Source organism: Xenopus laevis, chromosome 1L (genome assembly GCF_017654675.1).
Source record: "Xenopus laevis strain J_2021 chromosome 1L, Xenopus_laevis_v10.1, whole genome shotgun sequence".
Lineage (NCBI taxonomy): Eukaryota > Metazoa > Chordata > Amphibia > Anura > Pipidae > Xenopus > Xenopus laevis.
In genome coordinates, this window is record NC_054371.1 from 158,818,703 (window position 1) to 158,834,526 (window position 15,824).

General features: G+C 39.8%; 1 protein-coding gene across 2 annotated transcripts in view; it reads left to right on the top strand.

Moving 5' to 3' along the window:
• LOC108715603 (acetyl-CoA carboxylase 2) overlaps positions 1 to 15,824 on the top strand; it is an 80,679-nt gene that overhangs the window by 59,270 nt on the left and 5,585 nt on the right. For both annotated transcript variants that reach the window (XM_018260915.2, XM_018260923.2), the window contains 19 exons: positions 1,313 to 1,528; positions 2,470 to 2,625; positions 2,875 to 3,078; positions 3,692 to 3,847; positions 4,685 to 4,807; positions 5,097 to 5,366; positions 7,021 to 7,118; positions 7,219 to 7,339; positions 7,491 to 7,601; positions 10,333 to 10,476; positions 11,780 to 11,900; positions 11,983 to 12,079; positions 12,173 to 12,269; positions 12,909 to 13,044; positions 13,675 to 13,852; positions 14,145 to 14,257; positions 14,400 to 14,554; positions 14,644 to 14,814; positions 15,680 to 15,816. In XM_018260915.2, coding sequence (XP_018116404.1) covers positions 1,313 to 1,528; positions 2,470 to 2,625; positions 2,875 to 3,078; positions 3,692 to 3,847; positions 4,685 to 4,807; positions 5,097 to 5,366; positions 7,021 to 7,118; positions 7,219 to 7,339; positions 7,491 to 7,601; positions 10,333 to 10,476; positions 11,780 to 11,900; positions 11,983 to 12,079; positions 12,173 to 12,269; positions 12,909 to 13,044; positions 13,675 to 13,852; positions 14,145 to 14,257; positions 14,400 to 14,554; positions 14,644 to 14,814; positions 15,680 to 15,816 — 2,804 coding nt within the window. The remainder of the gene's footprint in view (positions 1 to 1,312; positions 1,529 to 2,469; positions 2,626 to 2,874; positions 3,079 to 3,691; positions 3,848 to 4,684; positions 4,808 to 5,096; positions 5,367 to 7,020; positions 7,119 to 7,218; positions 7,340 to 7,490; positions 7,602 to 10,332; positions 10,477 to 11,779; positions 11,901 to 11,982; positions 12,080 to 12,172; positions 12,270 to 12,908; positions 13,045 to 13,674; positions 13,853 to 14,144; positions 14,258 to 14,399; positions 14,555 to 14,643; positions 14,815 to 15,679; positions 15,817 to 15,824) is intronic.

Here is a 15,824-nt window from a genome sequence, read left to right on the forward strand (position 1 = left end):
TACTAAGCTATAGCTTCAGCCAGACGAGTCTATAAACTAAGTGCCTTTTCATGCAAGCCTCCATTTCTCATCTTTCATAATGACAGAGCAGTACTGCTTACAGTACCTTCTTTTCTGTCAAAGGTAGTCACACAGTTTCACATAAACCAGGAGATAGTTATTTCGACGTTCTGCCCTTCTCCAAGCAATCCTAAAGAGACTGCGATGCATTCCTTAGACCCAGTCAGAGCTCTAAAGTTCTATCTGCATAGGGTGATGCAAGTCAGATATGCTGTTCGTCCTTTCGTCTGGTCCAAAACGAGGCACACCTGCCACAAAGTCCTCCATTTCCAGCTGGTTAAAACAGGCTATCAAACGCGCCTACATTTCCCAGGGACAACCCCTCCAAGCAAAGTAAGGGCCCACTCTACCAGGAGGATGAGTACACCCTGGGCCTTCAGGAACCAGGCTTCGGCGGAACAACTATGCAAGGCCGCCACGTAGTCTTCTATCCACTCTTTTGCAAAATTCTATCATTTTGACACTTTTGCGGCAGATGACACGCTTCGGCAGGAAGGTGCTGCAAGCGGTTGTGGTTTCTTCCATGTAAGAGCATCAAATACCGCCCTCGATTTTAAGGGACAGCTTTGTAACGTCCCCATTGTCCCTGTGTCCCCTAAGCTGACATTGGAGAAAAGGAGATTTTGTATACTCACCGTAAAATCTTTCTCTTCAGTCGCTTGGGGGACACAGGGCTTCGCTCCCTGGATAGAGGCCCTCTCGATTCTTTGGACATGGTATTACATACACCAATCAGTTTTTTTATAGTTCGTTCATTGTTCTATACAGTTTTTTGAGTCAAGTTAGCTCACTTCGGTCTTTGGTACAAACTGATGTGGCTCCGCCTACTGCTGGGGGATATAGCCAGCGGAGGAGGAGTTTAGTTTACTTCATGTTGTGTCCTACCTCCTAGTGGTGCCAGCTATACCCCATTGTCCCTGTGTCCTCCAAGCGACTGAAGAGAGAGATTTTACGGTGAGTATACAAAATCTCCTTTTTAGACGTATTCATTTTTAGGGTTTAGTTCTATTATAATGTCAGACACAGTTGTTTCATACCTTAGCTAATGTATATTATTAGTTTTTATTATTAACATAAAAAGCTCCAACTTATTCTGCAATGCTGTACTACAGATACAATCAAAGGTATATTCATTAAACAGAAATATGAATTGATACAGAAGGTAAAGAGGGCTTTCCTCAAAAGTGTACTCTTCTAAACATTGTATTATCATTCTGATATATTTAAGGTTTTCTATTTTTTTTTTAATCAGTTTGCTGAAGACCGAATATACAGGCACCTGGAGCCAGCCCTTGCCTACCAGTTAGAGCTGAATCGAATGCGTAACTTTGACTTAAATGCTGTGCCATGTGCCAACCACAAAATGCATCTCTATCTTGGAGCAGCTAAAGTAGCTGCAGGAATTGAAGTCACAGACTATAGATTTTTCGTCCGAGCCATAATTCGTCATTCTGACCTTATTACAAAGGTAAATTCATACAGCAAGGCTGTACGGTAATGTTGACGTAACTAGGATAACTGAGACTTATTTCAGTATCATTGCCAATCAACTGTTATCTATGGAACATGGTTATTCCTAGACTTTAGTGAACCTGTTTTTGGTTTTTCCTTTAAGCATAACTTTAAGTTCCTGTTTAGCTTGCCTTTCCAGTTGGAGAGAACAGAACAGAAGTTATCTTTGTGATAGGACTAAACTATACATTTTATGTATTATGTAGGACATCTTATATTTCCACGTAAGATAACACATTTGTAAAGGTCAATTTTCTGGAGTGACCCATGGTGTTGTATGTAAGGTTGATAAATTCAGACTGTAACTGTTATCATTTGGTGAGCACAAGGCACATCCCCATAGAATTAATATTTTAATAAAAGAACATGGAGCAAATAGATGTTTTTAAATTTGAGTTTTGGAAACTTTTTTACAAACCTGTCCCTCCTGAGAGCTTGCACAATTTTCCTTGCACTCCGCAAATGGAGTAGAGATTTGTTTGGCCACCAAAGAATCGATGTGCTTTTGTCTTCAGTGTGCTACAGTGGATTTTGGCTTGGAGATGCTTGTGGACTTGATGAGCACCAGCACCAGTAGTTGTTCACAAATATGTGCACATGACCGTATCACCTATGGACTCTAAACCAATAGTGCAGTATTTGATCTAAGCCAAGGCTCCCTTTCTTCACTCTAACACTTCTGACGAAATGAACATTTAAACACAACTGTTTTTGAAATGCATAACTTATATGAGTGTGTTTGTTTATTTTAGTGTAACTACCTTCTAATTATATTATAATTATAATGTGGTCTATCTATATTATCCGAAAAGGGCTTGGCTAAGGCATGCTTAGTTTTTGTTGTCTGTACTTTAAATCTGATATCAGATGCATTACTTGCATATGCTATTCTTGTAGGAAGCTTCCTTTGAATACCTGCAGAATGAAGGCGAGCGTCTTCTTTTGGAGGCCATGGATGAGCTAGAAGTTGCTTTCAACAACCCCAGTGTTCGCACGGATTGCAATCACATCTTCTTGAACTTTGTTCCCACTGTCATTATGGACCCCTCCAAGGTGATGTCTGATCAGATTCTCTGTCAGGAACTCCCTTATTTTGAGCAAGCCATGACTCGGCTGTACAGTTCTCTTTTTGCATGTTTTAAATATATATATCCGAGTGTATGTATGAAACATGGTTAACTGAACAGTGTGACAGATGCCATCCAACTTATTCTGGTGGTTAATGACTGATCCTGTTCATCAAGTAAGCACTGAATTTTTTAAAAAGTTTATTTATTGTCCCCGTATGTTAATGTCTGGCAGATTGAGGAGTCAGTCCGCTCTATGGTTATGAGATATGGCAGCAGGCTGTGGAAGCTGCGTGTCCTTCAAGCTGAAGTCAAAATCAACATCCGCTTAACCCCAACAGGCAAAGCCATTCCTATTCGTCTGTTCCTGACAAATGAATCTGGGTATTACCTGGATATCAGCCTCTACAAGGAGGTGACCGATCCTGCCACTGGACAGGTAAATTTTTCCCATTAAAATACAGCTATAAACCGCAGTCCTTAACTTAATATTGGCTATCTTAAGTGTGGCACAACATTTCTTCTTTTAGGTTAATGATTTTGTCAGAAAGGAATGAAAGTGCAGATTTATGTACAGCTTGCAGTAGGCTATAGATGGACATCAGAAGGGCCAGCAGAGGAGCCTCTCTGATGTCCAAGAATACTCTGTATACATGCTGAATGAAAAGATGCTGATCCTTGTGAGATTCATTTTGTTTGTGGGCTTACCATCTTTTTCATAGTAGCAGAGTGAGTTATTGTCTTCTGAGGTTTGTCACCTGACTGACTGCCTGGTCTAATGGAAGAAGCTACTGACAGTTTTGGTAAATAAACGTGTTGAAATCGGTAACCTTCAAATTATATGGTACCTCTGTTAATAAAAAAACATTTGGCTTTAACGCAAAGTGGGTATTTTGGTATGTGTTTGCTTCTCTGATTTATATTTGTTTATATGCAAATCAATAATCCCTACCTGCACTATAGTAGTTGTCTGTTCCATATCCGATGAATAGTACCTAAAGGGTAAGTTGCCTTATTTTCTTATTTGTTAACAATATGTCATATCCTTACAGATCATGTTTCATTCATATGGGGATAAGCATGGGCACATGCATGGCATGTTGATCAACACACCATATGTCACCAAAGACTTGCTGCAGTCCAAAAGGTTCCAGGCCCAATCCCTAGGGACCACCTATGTGTATGACTTCCCAGAGATGTTCAGACAGGTGAGTCAAGGGTGACATTAGATTCAGTAACTTGGATCTTATTCGTAATGTATTATCTCTTATTACAAATAAGGGTCCTTTAGTTTCTTGAACTGTAAACGAGCGTTTCAGCAACTTTCACCCTTCTTGGATAGAGCATTTATTACCTCTGTTTAATGGGCTGGCATACTTACAAATTAAAACGGTCAGTCCTAGATGGAAAGGATGGAGAGTCAATTTTGTGTTTGGGGTGGCTTTGGGGGCAGGAAGACTAAGCCTCCCTAAATTTTCGTTATATTCTGCCTGCGCAAGACCGTTCCTAACCTATAATGTAATATGATCAACAAAATACACTCCCATGTTAAGATATGGGCCTCATTCCTATTGCTTAATGTTCCTTTGTTATGGGTGGTTTATCATGCATTCCTGAGATCTTCTGCCCTCTGTTGCACAAAACACAAAGTTGTAAGCCAATAAGCCAGAGTTGTCGTTTTTGGGTACTGGATTTATTGCATACTAGATGTAAAGAGCACTGGTTAAAACGTGCTATGTGTACCATCAGCCAAAGTCAGTGTGAGATGGACAATAAAGGTATTTCATGAATTGAAGATCTACCCTGTATGCACAATAAGCTTAATAAGGATTGCAAGAGCAAATAAAATTTTGAGGTTGACACCAAGAGGAGGCATATTTTCCAGGGTTTCTTGCGGATCTCTGACTTGTATGTTACCTATATTGAGGGGGAAACCCACACAAACTTTTTTTACATTGTTTTCATTTTATTGTTGCCTCTCTACTTTTAACATGATTTTTTTGTAGAATAATGTTTTGGATTATTTAGTTTTATTATTTTTCTAGGCTCTGTTTAAACTGTGGCGTTCAGGAGAGAAGTATCCTAAAGACATTCTCACCTACACGGAGCTGGTTCTGGACACCCAAGGTCAGCTGGTCCAGTTAAACAGACTTCCAGGTGGAAATGAGGTACAAAATTTATCAATAACTTCCATTGTATGTATGTGTAGGGTAGCAATTATCACCCCAATCTCACCCTAATTCACTTTTAAGCCAGGCTTTCAGGTATATGTACAAAGGTATTTATTGGCCTTTAGGCTGTGCCACCTTCTTTATTGCTCCAAGCAACCCTGCGGGGCCAGCCACACAGCTTGGATATGCTGATTTTAAATACATATAGGCAATTTTGTGAATACAGAAGTATTCAAGTCAAACAGTGTGCAGGTTTTCCCAGATTTAAGCTGTTTTCTTTTATTAGGTTGGAATGGTGGCTTTCAAAATGAAGTTAAAAACCCCAGAGTATCCGAATGGCCGTGAGATTATTGTCATCTGCAATGACATCACCTACAAGATTGGCTCATTTGGGCCACAGGAAGATCTGCTTTTCCTCAGAGCTTCAGAGTTGGCCAGGAAAGAAGGCATTCCACGTGTTTACATTTCAGCCAATAGTGGTGCACGTATAGGACTGGCAGAGGAGCTAAGGCACATGTTTCAGGTGGCTTGGAACAATCCCTCTGACCCTTATAAGGTAAAGAAAATGAAAACTTGGAAGTTTATGTTGGAGAGCTTGGGAGAGAAACCTGTGCTAAAGCAAGAGATTTAAAAATATAGTTACTAAAAATGGTACAAATATACAGTAGTTATTTTAAGGGGTTTTTCACCTTCCAACACTTTTTTCAGTTCAGTTGGTTTCAGATAGTTCACTAGAAATAATTTTAAAATTACTTTCTATTTTCTATGTGTGACTGTTTTTCCAATATAGAAGTGTAAATCTAATTTTTCATCTTTCTAAAGCACCTCTGAGAGGGGGGGGGTCACTGACTCTCTAAATTGTTCTAAATGAATACATTTAGTTGATACATTTCTTATCTTTGTCCCTGCTGAGCAGAATTCCTGAATTTTATTAAAGACAGCTGTTAGAATTGATATAATTGTTGCTAATACTCCAGAGATGCTGCTGAGAAATGTATCAACTAAATGTTACAAAATACAACAGTTCAGATTCTGCGCCTGAATTACTGAGCTGCCAGACTCAAACACCAGCGACAGGAACCGTAAATTTTGAACAATCTGAAAACAACTCCACTGAAAAAGTTGTTGGAAGGTGAACAACCCCTTTAAGGTAGTTTATGGGGTCATTTTAAGTTTATTTTCAATGTATTTGTTTATTTAACAGGCATACCAAACTGCAGGAATAGATCTACATTATCAGCAGCTTTTTTTATACCTGTTTTGTAAAACATTTAAATAAAGTCGACTATTACTGATTAAAGGGCTGCCTATGCATTTTAAAGGAAAACTATACCCCCAAAATGAATACTTAAGCAACAGATAGTTTATATCAAATTGAATGACATATTAAAGAATCTTACCAAACTGGAATATATATTTACATAAATATTGCCCTTTTACATCTCTTGCCTTGAACCACCATTTCGTGACTCTATCTGTGCTGCCTCAGAGATCACCTGACCAGAAATACTACAACACTTACTGTAACAGGAAGAAGTAAGGAAGCAAAAGGCAGAACTCTGTCTGTTAATTGGCTCATGTGACCTTACAAGTCGTTTGTATGTGTGCACAGTGAATCTTACGATCTCAGGGGGCGGCCCTTATTTTTTAAAATGGCAATTTTCTATTTATGATTACCCAATGGCACATACTACTAAAATATTATTATGATAATGGTTAATTTACATGAAGCAGGGTTTTACACATGAGCTGTTTTACTCAGTATCTTTTAATAGAGACCTACATTGTTTGGGGGGTATAGTTTTCCTTTAAGGCATATTCTGCCCCTACTTGCCTTCTTGCTCTCTGGTGTGCAGCACATGGGCATGCACACTATATTAATTACCTTGATTAATTAGTACTGGAAAAGCAAAGCACCATGCACAGGCTAATTGAAGAACACAGGTTAGGAACACAGAGGGCTACTGGCTTTGGGGAGCAGCATAGCAGCAATTTAATAAGAATTGCATATATTTGACATGTTCTTTAATTCCCAATGTATGATTTTGCCCATGGAGTCTTTTGAAAGTTTGTTTAGTAACTAACTGGTCTATGCTAACGTTCATGCAACTTTTGCATTCAGTTTGTGAATGCACCATCGCAACATCGTTTAGTCTAACTGGACCTGAGACTGAAATTCCTAAATAAAGCAAATTTGGTCTTTCTTTCAGGGTTTTAAATATCTTTATTTGAAGCCTCAAGACTACACACGAATCAGCTCCATGAACTCTGCACACTGTGAGCATGTGGAGGATGAAGGAGAGTCAAGGTATTTCATTCCATTTGTTACTGCTTTCTGTCACCAAGACCTATTGATCAGTATAGCTGACGTGTACAAGTGTTCATATCTCTATCTGTGCCCTTTACAGGTATGTGTTGACTGACATTATCGGGAAGGAGGAAGGAATTGGTGTAGAGAATCTTCGAGGTTCAGGAACAATAGCTGGAGAATCATCCTTGGCATATAAAGAGATTGTTACTATTAGTATGGTATGTTGTTTTGGGTTCTAGCTTGTCTTGTTGAAATAAATACTCATCATTTAGGAAAGATGGACAAAATAAACCTTGCACACTGTACCAAGACTGATTCCCCTTCATTTTTCTGCAATTCGTTCATTACAGTGTTTTTGTTGCTTCTCAGGTGTCTTGCAGAGCCATTGGAATTGGAGCCTATTTAGTGAGGTTGGGTCAGAGGGTTATACAAGTGGAGAACTCGCATATCATCTTAACAGGAGCCAGCGCCCTGAACAAGGTGAAGCATTTTATTGCCTTACATCAGGTATCAACAACCTTTTGAAGCTGTGAGCAACATTCAGAAGAAAAAGGAGTTGGGGAGCAACAGAAGCATGAAAAATGTTCTTGGGCTGCCAAATAAGTGCTGTGATTGGCCATTTGGTAGACCCTATATAGATTGTCAACCTACATTGAGGCTCTGTTTGGCAGTACATCTGTTTTTTATGCAACCAAAACTTGTCTGCAAGCCTGGAATTCAAATATGAGCTCCTGCTTTGAGGCCACTGGGAGCAACATCCAAGGGGTTGGAGAGCAACATGTTGCTCACAAGCTACTGGCTTGGGATCACTGCCTTACATTATACAGATTTTACTTTCAATATATACAGTATGTCTCTGAGAAGAGTCCTGGTAAAGGTGCTGTAACAATGATAGTTCTTCTAATTGTCTGCTGTCCTTCTTACTGGTTCCCTGCTGTCTGTATTGGTGCATAGAGTCAGCAATGGATAGAGGCCAACCCTGCATGTTTCAGCTCTCTCTCTCATCCAACATATTACAGGTATAGGATCCGTTATCCGGAAACCCGTTATCCAAAAGGCTCCTTTTTCTCGATAATCATAAAACAGTACCTTGGACTTGATCCAAACTAAGATATAATTAATCAAAAAGCAACCAGCCTATTGGGTTTACGAAATGTTTACATGATTTTCTAGTAGATGTAAGGTATACAGATCCAAATTACAGAAAGATCTGTTATCTGGAAAACCCCAGGTCCTGAGCATTCTGGATAACCGGTCCCAGTTGTAGTAGCAGAGTTGCCTCTCCCCTTCACTTCCGTATAACTTATGGAAGACAGTTCTTATGGTTTTACGCCTCTCTCTCTCTCCTGAGGCTATACTACATAGTACTTTTCAACCAAAACAATTGCTATACAAATGTTGAATGCAAATCTCACCAAAGTAAAGTGAAATGACGAAAGTTTAAAATAGTTGAAGGGGTTTGTATGATGTAGAGAGTGATATTCATAGAAAATTTGTGATTGGTCTTCATTTCTTTTACTATTATTTGGCTTTTTTTTTTTTTAGAATTTTTCAAGTTTGGGATTTCAGCAGCTATCTGGTTGCTAGGGTCCACATTACTCTGGCAACCAGGCAGTGTTATAAATGAGAGACTGAAATATGAATAGTAGAGGCTTGAACAGAAAGACAAATAATAAAAAGTAACAATAGTGATAGAATTGTAGCATCAAAGAAAAATACGTTTTTTGTTCCTATTTTCAAATAAAAGCTGGTAGAGTCAGAAGAATAAGGCAAATTATTAAATGATTCAAATAAATTATGAGCAATTCAAAAGTTGCATAGAATTGGCATACAACATGTTAAAAGTTAACGTAAAGGAGAATACCCAGAATACTGGTGCCCCAGACATCCATTGTGCCTTCTGGAGCTGGACAAATGCCCAATACAGATATTGGCAATGAAGTTATGTACTGCAAATGCAGTTTCCCAGGATACCTTAGACACCAGAACAAGATGGCAGTATGATGTGTCTCAAACAATACCTGGGCTGGAGCTACTTTTATTCAAAAAATATCTAATATCTGTATTGGGCATTTGTCCAGCTGCAGAAGGCACAATGGATGTCTGGGGCACCAGTATTCTGGGTATTCACCTTTACGTTAACTTTTAACATGTTATATGGCCAATTCTATGAAACTCGTGAACATGTTAAAAGTTAACGTAAAGGTGAACCGCCTCTTTAAAAGCAAATAAGATAAGGAAGTAATATCCATGATACAAATACTAGGAAATATATTGTGTAGAGAAACAAGATAACACATAAAAGTAAATACACTTAAAGGGGACCCGTCACACCCAAAAAAATTATTCCAAATACTAGTTAGTTAAGCAAAATAAACTTTAATTACGCTGTATAAATTATTTTTATCGTATTTCGATCAGTCTGGGAACTCAGAATTATAGCAAGCCGGCAGGAGCCATTTTGTGGACACTGTTATTAAGGCAAGTGTTGCATCATCTCAAAGTCTTGTTTGTGCACCAGAATGGGGGACCTGATGTCCATCCCCATGCCCTGGCTACACAATTAAATGATTAAGAGAACTGAGGGAATGCAGGGAGAGCAATGACATCTAGGAAGTGCTGAATGGAAAGTGAAAGTAATTACTTGTCCCGCCTCTATGCCACTGGCATAGAGGAGGGGCAGACAATATTTGATTGACAGCTGAGATTTTTAAATCAGTTTACAACAGCTATGAATGTTTTAATAAAAAAAAGAATTTAGATTTCATGTTTAATTTGAAAAGGACTTTTATTATACAGCTTTTATGTCTGGGTGACAGGTCCACTTTAAGCAGTTCTTGCTGCCATGCTCAAAAGGCATCTTAGGTACAATGGAGGAAAGAGTATTTGTTTTGCACCCCAAGGAACACCTCTATTTGTGTAGATCCTATTAATCAGAGGGACTACTAAAATTGTTTCAGTCGATGACTGAATTCATTTCTTTATTTGGGCTACTTTTGTGTGTTGTGACAGTGTGGTTAGCTTTATTGTCTTGCAGCATTCAGAGCTTGTGGTTAATTCCAAACAGGACACAGTCTACATATGTTTGCAATGATGTTCTTAGGCTGCTGTCTTTTCTAACCATCCTAAACATACTGGAACAGGAATTGGATTCTGTCCCTATTACTAAATGGTAACTGCTGAATCACAACGTATTTTCTGGGTTCTTCAGGTTTTAGGTCGAGAGGTGTACACATCAAATAACCAGCTTGGTGGTGTACAGATCATGTGCAACAATGGAGTGTCTCACACAATGGTACCTGATGACTTTGAGGGAGTGTACACCATTCTTCAGTGGCTTTCCTACATGCCAAAGGTACAGTTCTGACATTCATTACATGTGTCAGTGGTTTAATGGTCCACTGCACCTATTTTTAAAACCATCAATTAATCCTTTTTTCTGAGGAGACATTTAGTAACTGCAAAAAAAAACAAAACAGTTTTTTGCAGTTTGCTTGCTGCAGTGCTGGTAGCAGAATTGCCGCAGAGTTTAGGATAACGGAGAACTATGTTTGCCCCATGAACACAGCACTGACTGCATTTGGTGTTACTGCAGTCATGTGGGCGGGGGTTAGACACGCCCCCTGCTCCTGCCATCTAACTTGTCATTTAGTTAGGAAATGCCTTCTTAGCAAATTAGGTGTCTCAAAAGATAGGGAAAAAAATTAGAGACAGGGATAATGTGTTCTGATCTAGTCTTTCTGTACCACATCCAAAAAATTGGAAACCAGTACAATTAGCATCAGAATTTAATTATGAGCCCGGTAGCATCAGCTTATATTACAGACCAACCTCATTTTCTGCTTGATAATTTGTGACGACCCCTAAGCTTAGCTTCTCAACAGCTGCTCAGAGCCCACTCAGAATGTCACAGACACTTTCCAAGGTGGCGACCCCCTGTGACAAGTTTGAAGTCCTGGATCATTGCTGCTATTGACAAGCTGAAACTTTAGGCTGGTGCAATAAGTTCAGTATATAAAATATGGCATTTTTAACCATATTCATTTTTAGGGTTTAGTTCTCATTTAAAGGAGAATTAAAAAGGTAAAAACCAGCTAGTATATTTTTTGAATAAGAGCAGCTCCAGCCCAGGTATTGTTTGAGACACATCATACTGCCATCTTGTTCTGGTGTCTAAGGTATCCCGGGAAACTGCATTTGCAGTACAGGACTTCATTGCTAATATCTGTATTGGGCATGTATCCAGCTCGAGAAGGCACAATGGATGTTTGGCGCACCGGAACAAGACAGTGGCACAGCGCTCCTCGAACAGTATTTTGGGTTGGTTTTTTTAAAGTAGAAGAGTAACTCCAGGCAGCCCAGGGTAGCAGTTAAACTACTAGAATCACAGGGGGTTGCCTAACAAATTGACGATTTTAGCTTTCCTTCTCCTTTAAAAAGCAGAGTTGCCAAAATCCTTTCACCCGGCTTCTTCAGCAGTTTACTGTGGGGGTGTTGTCCCTAGGGGTGGTGCTGCAGTTCTCTTGGACAAAGTCAAAATGACATCATGCCTGGAATTGTCATCCATCAAAGTCTAGGCAATGTCCACATCTTGGGATTTGTGGCACAGTCGAATCCCTGTATAAAAAAAGTATAACAATAACGTGTTCTTTCTTTAGGATAACCAAAGTCCTGTGCCCGTTATTCCTCCTATGGACCCAGTTGACCGCCAGATCGAGTTCATGCCAACCAAGGCTCCCTATGACCCTCGCTGGATGCTTGCTGGGAGAGCTCATCCAAGTAAGTCCATTCTATGGATCTTTTATTAACATTTGGTTTTCTGTCAAATTCTACCACATTGATCACTCTTGTCATTTTGTAGCTATCAAAGGAGAATGGCAGAGAGGCTTTTTTGACCATGGAAGCTTTATGGAGATTATGCAGCGTTGGGCTCAAACTGTTGTTGTGGGCAGGGCACGGTAAGGCTGGAAAAATATTTTTTCTTTCCCCCACTCAAAAAGCGACTAATGGTTCTAGTGTCTAACTTCTCCAACTTTGCTTCTCTGTGTCAGACTTGGTGGAATACCAGTAGGTGTAATTGCTGTGGAGACTAGAAGTGTAGAAATGGCAGTGCCTGCTGATCCAGCAAATCTGGATTCTGAAGCTAAGGTTAGTGTGTGGGGGAGGGGAACATATTTATGATGTATGCATGCATGTCTCTGTGTGCTCTGAATTATCTGAATTATTTATTTCATTGGTATTAGGGATGCATCGAATCCAGGGTTTCGGGATTTGGCCAGGATTTTTCAGCAGGATTCGGCCAAATCCTTCTGCCCAGCCAAACTGAATGCTAATTTGCATATGCAAATTAGGGGCAGGGAGGGAAATCCCGTGACTATTTGTCACAAAACAAGGAAGTAAAAAATGTTTTCCCCTTCCCATCCCTAATTTTCATATGCAAATTAGGGGTGGGGATCCGAATCGGTTCAGCCGAAACTTTCGCAAAGGATTCAGGGGTTTGGCCGAATCAAAAATAGTGGATTCAGTGCATCCCTAATTGGTATATAGTATTGCTTTAAAATTCACATATTCGCTTAATATACAGAAGATTACAGTGAATGTTTGTTCTACAGATACTCTCCTTACTAATCCTTGCATATTATTTTCAGATAGAATATGAACTTTTATGTTTTTTGGTGTGTCCTTTTAATAAAAGATCCAGCTAATCATATCCACTGTGTAGCTGGTTTCTATTTCACATATACAAGGGAACCTAATCTAGTGTCTGTACTTGGTTCTGGTTGTCAGATCATTCAGCAAGCTGGACAAGTTTGGTTCCCAGACTCTGCCTTTAAAACTGCCCAAGCAATAATGGATTTCAACAAGGAGAGGCTGCCGCTTCTTATCTTTGCAAACTGGCGTGGATTTTCTGGAGGAATGAAAGGTAAACCGTATTCTATTATTAGGGAATTTATTACCAACATAGGAAACTTTTGGTTTGTTCTAGGTCTGTCATCATTAGTGATCTAGTTTGAGATGTGATCTGATTGGATGCTTCAAATACGCATTCTTTAATATGATACTATTCCATTCTCTTACAAGGCTGGAAACTTCTAGTTTGTGATAAAACAAAATGCTCTTGAAGTGAAAAATGAGGAAGAGTGGCCACTGAGGAGACTAGTCTTGTGGGTCAGCATTGGTGTAAATACCACACTGCAGACCCAGTGGTTATGGGGGCCCAGATCTTGGGGTTGCTGCATGGTAGTTCCCCTGACCCATACACTACAAGCTTTAGCAGCAAGTAAGTGGGTGGCAGGGCAGTTATTGAGCAACGGAGTGCACCTTAAGAAAAAGAAAGGGGCATGCTTCACCCTGGCTTTTTGTCTTTTTTTTTGCACTTTGGACAGTAACCCATAGCAACCAATAAGCAATACGTTTTGTTCAGTCAACTTTATAATTAGCTTTGTTCAGTCAAAAATTGATTGATTTGGCGATTGGTGCAAATCACTGAGCATGAAGAAGCTCAGGGCATGTGTTTACCTATTAGCATGGGATCTCCCATCTTCTTTTGCAGACATGTATGACCAAGTGCTGAAGTTTGGAGCATATATTGTGGACAGCCTGCGTGAGTTCAAGCAGCCAGTGCTGGTGTACATACCACCTTATGCTGAGCTGAGGGGTGGTTCATGGGTTGTTATAGACCCAACTATTAACCCCCTCTATATGGAATTGTATGCAGACAAAGACAGCAGGTGAGGCTCAGCAATGTTTCAAAGTATCACAGTATCAATGCACTTGGATATTTGCACCTGCAAAAACACATGTATAGACAAAACTAGAGATTTATTGTGGTCTCACTTGCGACAGACAGATCTCTAGGTATATACCAGATAGCAGGATCTGAGCCTTTTTTCTCCAGTTTAAATCAACTTGTGCATACCCAAATTGGCGACTTATTTGCCAGTTATAGCATATTAAGTTTAGCTTTTATCTGTGTGTAGGCATTGCTTAATGCTGATTAGTTCTTCTCTTCTGCTTTGAAAGGGGAGGTGTCTTGGAACCAGAGGGCACAGTTGAAATTCGTTTTAGGAAGAAAGATCTGATTAAAACAATGAGAAGGATAGACCCTGTATATATCCAAATAGTAGAACAGCTTGGTGAGTATATAGATATACCATATTTATGTAAGTTAAAGACTCTAGTTCATGCAGATTTCTCACTATACAAATCAATAAGGAATCCTGCTACATACAAGTATTTGTATTTACTGGCTGTCTTTCTTTCTCCTCTCCATATTAGGTAGCCCAGAGCTGACAGAGGGGGAAAGGAAGGAGCTGGAGAAGAAGCTAAAGTTGAGAGAGGAGCAGCTACTTCCTATTTACCACCAGGTTGCAGTGCGATTTGCAGATCTCCATGATACACCAGGCAGAATGCAGGAGAAAGGCGTCATCACAGTAAGAGATACAGTATATTATTATTCATAATAAGCAATTAAACAACTGCTTGGCATTATAGGATAATGAATGATTTCCTTTATTTTAAGGATATCCTGGAATGGAAGGATGCTCGATCCTTCCTTTACTGGAGGCTGCGGCGCCTTCTACTGGAAGAAATGGTGAAGAGTGAGATCCTTCATGCCAACAGTGAGCTCAGCGACATTCACATCCAGTCTATGCTGCGCCGCTGGTTTATGGAGACCGAAGGGGCTGTAAAGGTGTCGTTTTCTCATATACTTTTCTTGCCATTCGCTCAGTAGAATAAACATCTCTTAAGCAAAAGAATGAATTTTAGTGTGTAATTGGAACTGGTCTCAACTGGGCAACTTTATGGAATCAACAGATGTTTTATAAAGTTATGATTTTAGTCACAATCAATAAAAACAGCAGACCCTGGGGCTGCTAGGGTCTCACTGATGCACAATTTCATTTACTATATACAGTTGCACCATTCCTTTCTCTCTGTAGAAGAAAGACAAGAAAAGTCATTACATTAAAGGGGATGTTCAGTCATTCAGCTATAGTTAGGATAGTAAGTAAGTGTTCTCTTAGGGTAGGACTACACGGATGTTTTTGGTGCGATCTGACGCGCTGCGACAAAACTCCTGCGACAAATCGCATGCAACGGAAATAAGGTAAGTGAATGCATTGTCGAATGAAGTGGCAGAGTTGATCTGACGCGACACGACTGTCAGATGCAGAAGCAGCGTGCAGTGTCTGCATCCAAAAGTCGTGTCGCGTCGGATCAACTATGTGACTTCATCCTACAATGCATTCACTTACCTTAGTTCCGTCGCATGTGAATTGTCGCTGGTGTTTTGTCACAGCGAATTGGATCGCGCCGAAAACATCCATGTAGTCCTACCCTTAAAGTCTCACTTAAATTGACTTTTACAGGGGGCATCCTGAAGTATCAGGATATCGGCTTTCAACCTAACTGGTCTTTAGGCTGGCTAACATGAAAGGAAGGACAGAATGGAAACCACTGTGCTAAGGAGACTGCGGACATATTATGTAATATGTGGTCTGCAGGCAGAGCATTTATTTATATCTATTCTCACTCTTCATCTCCTTTACTTCCAGACTTACCTATGGGACAATAACCAGGTTGTGGTGGAGTGGTTGGAGAAGCACTTAAATGAAGAAGATGAGGCCCGATCTGCAATCCGAGAGAATATAAAATACCTAAAAAAAGATTACGCTCTGAAACATATCCGAGGGTAAGTGC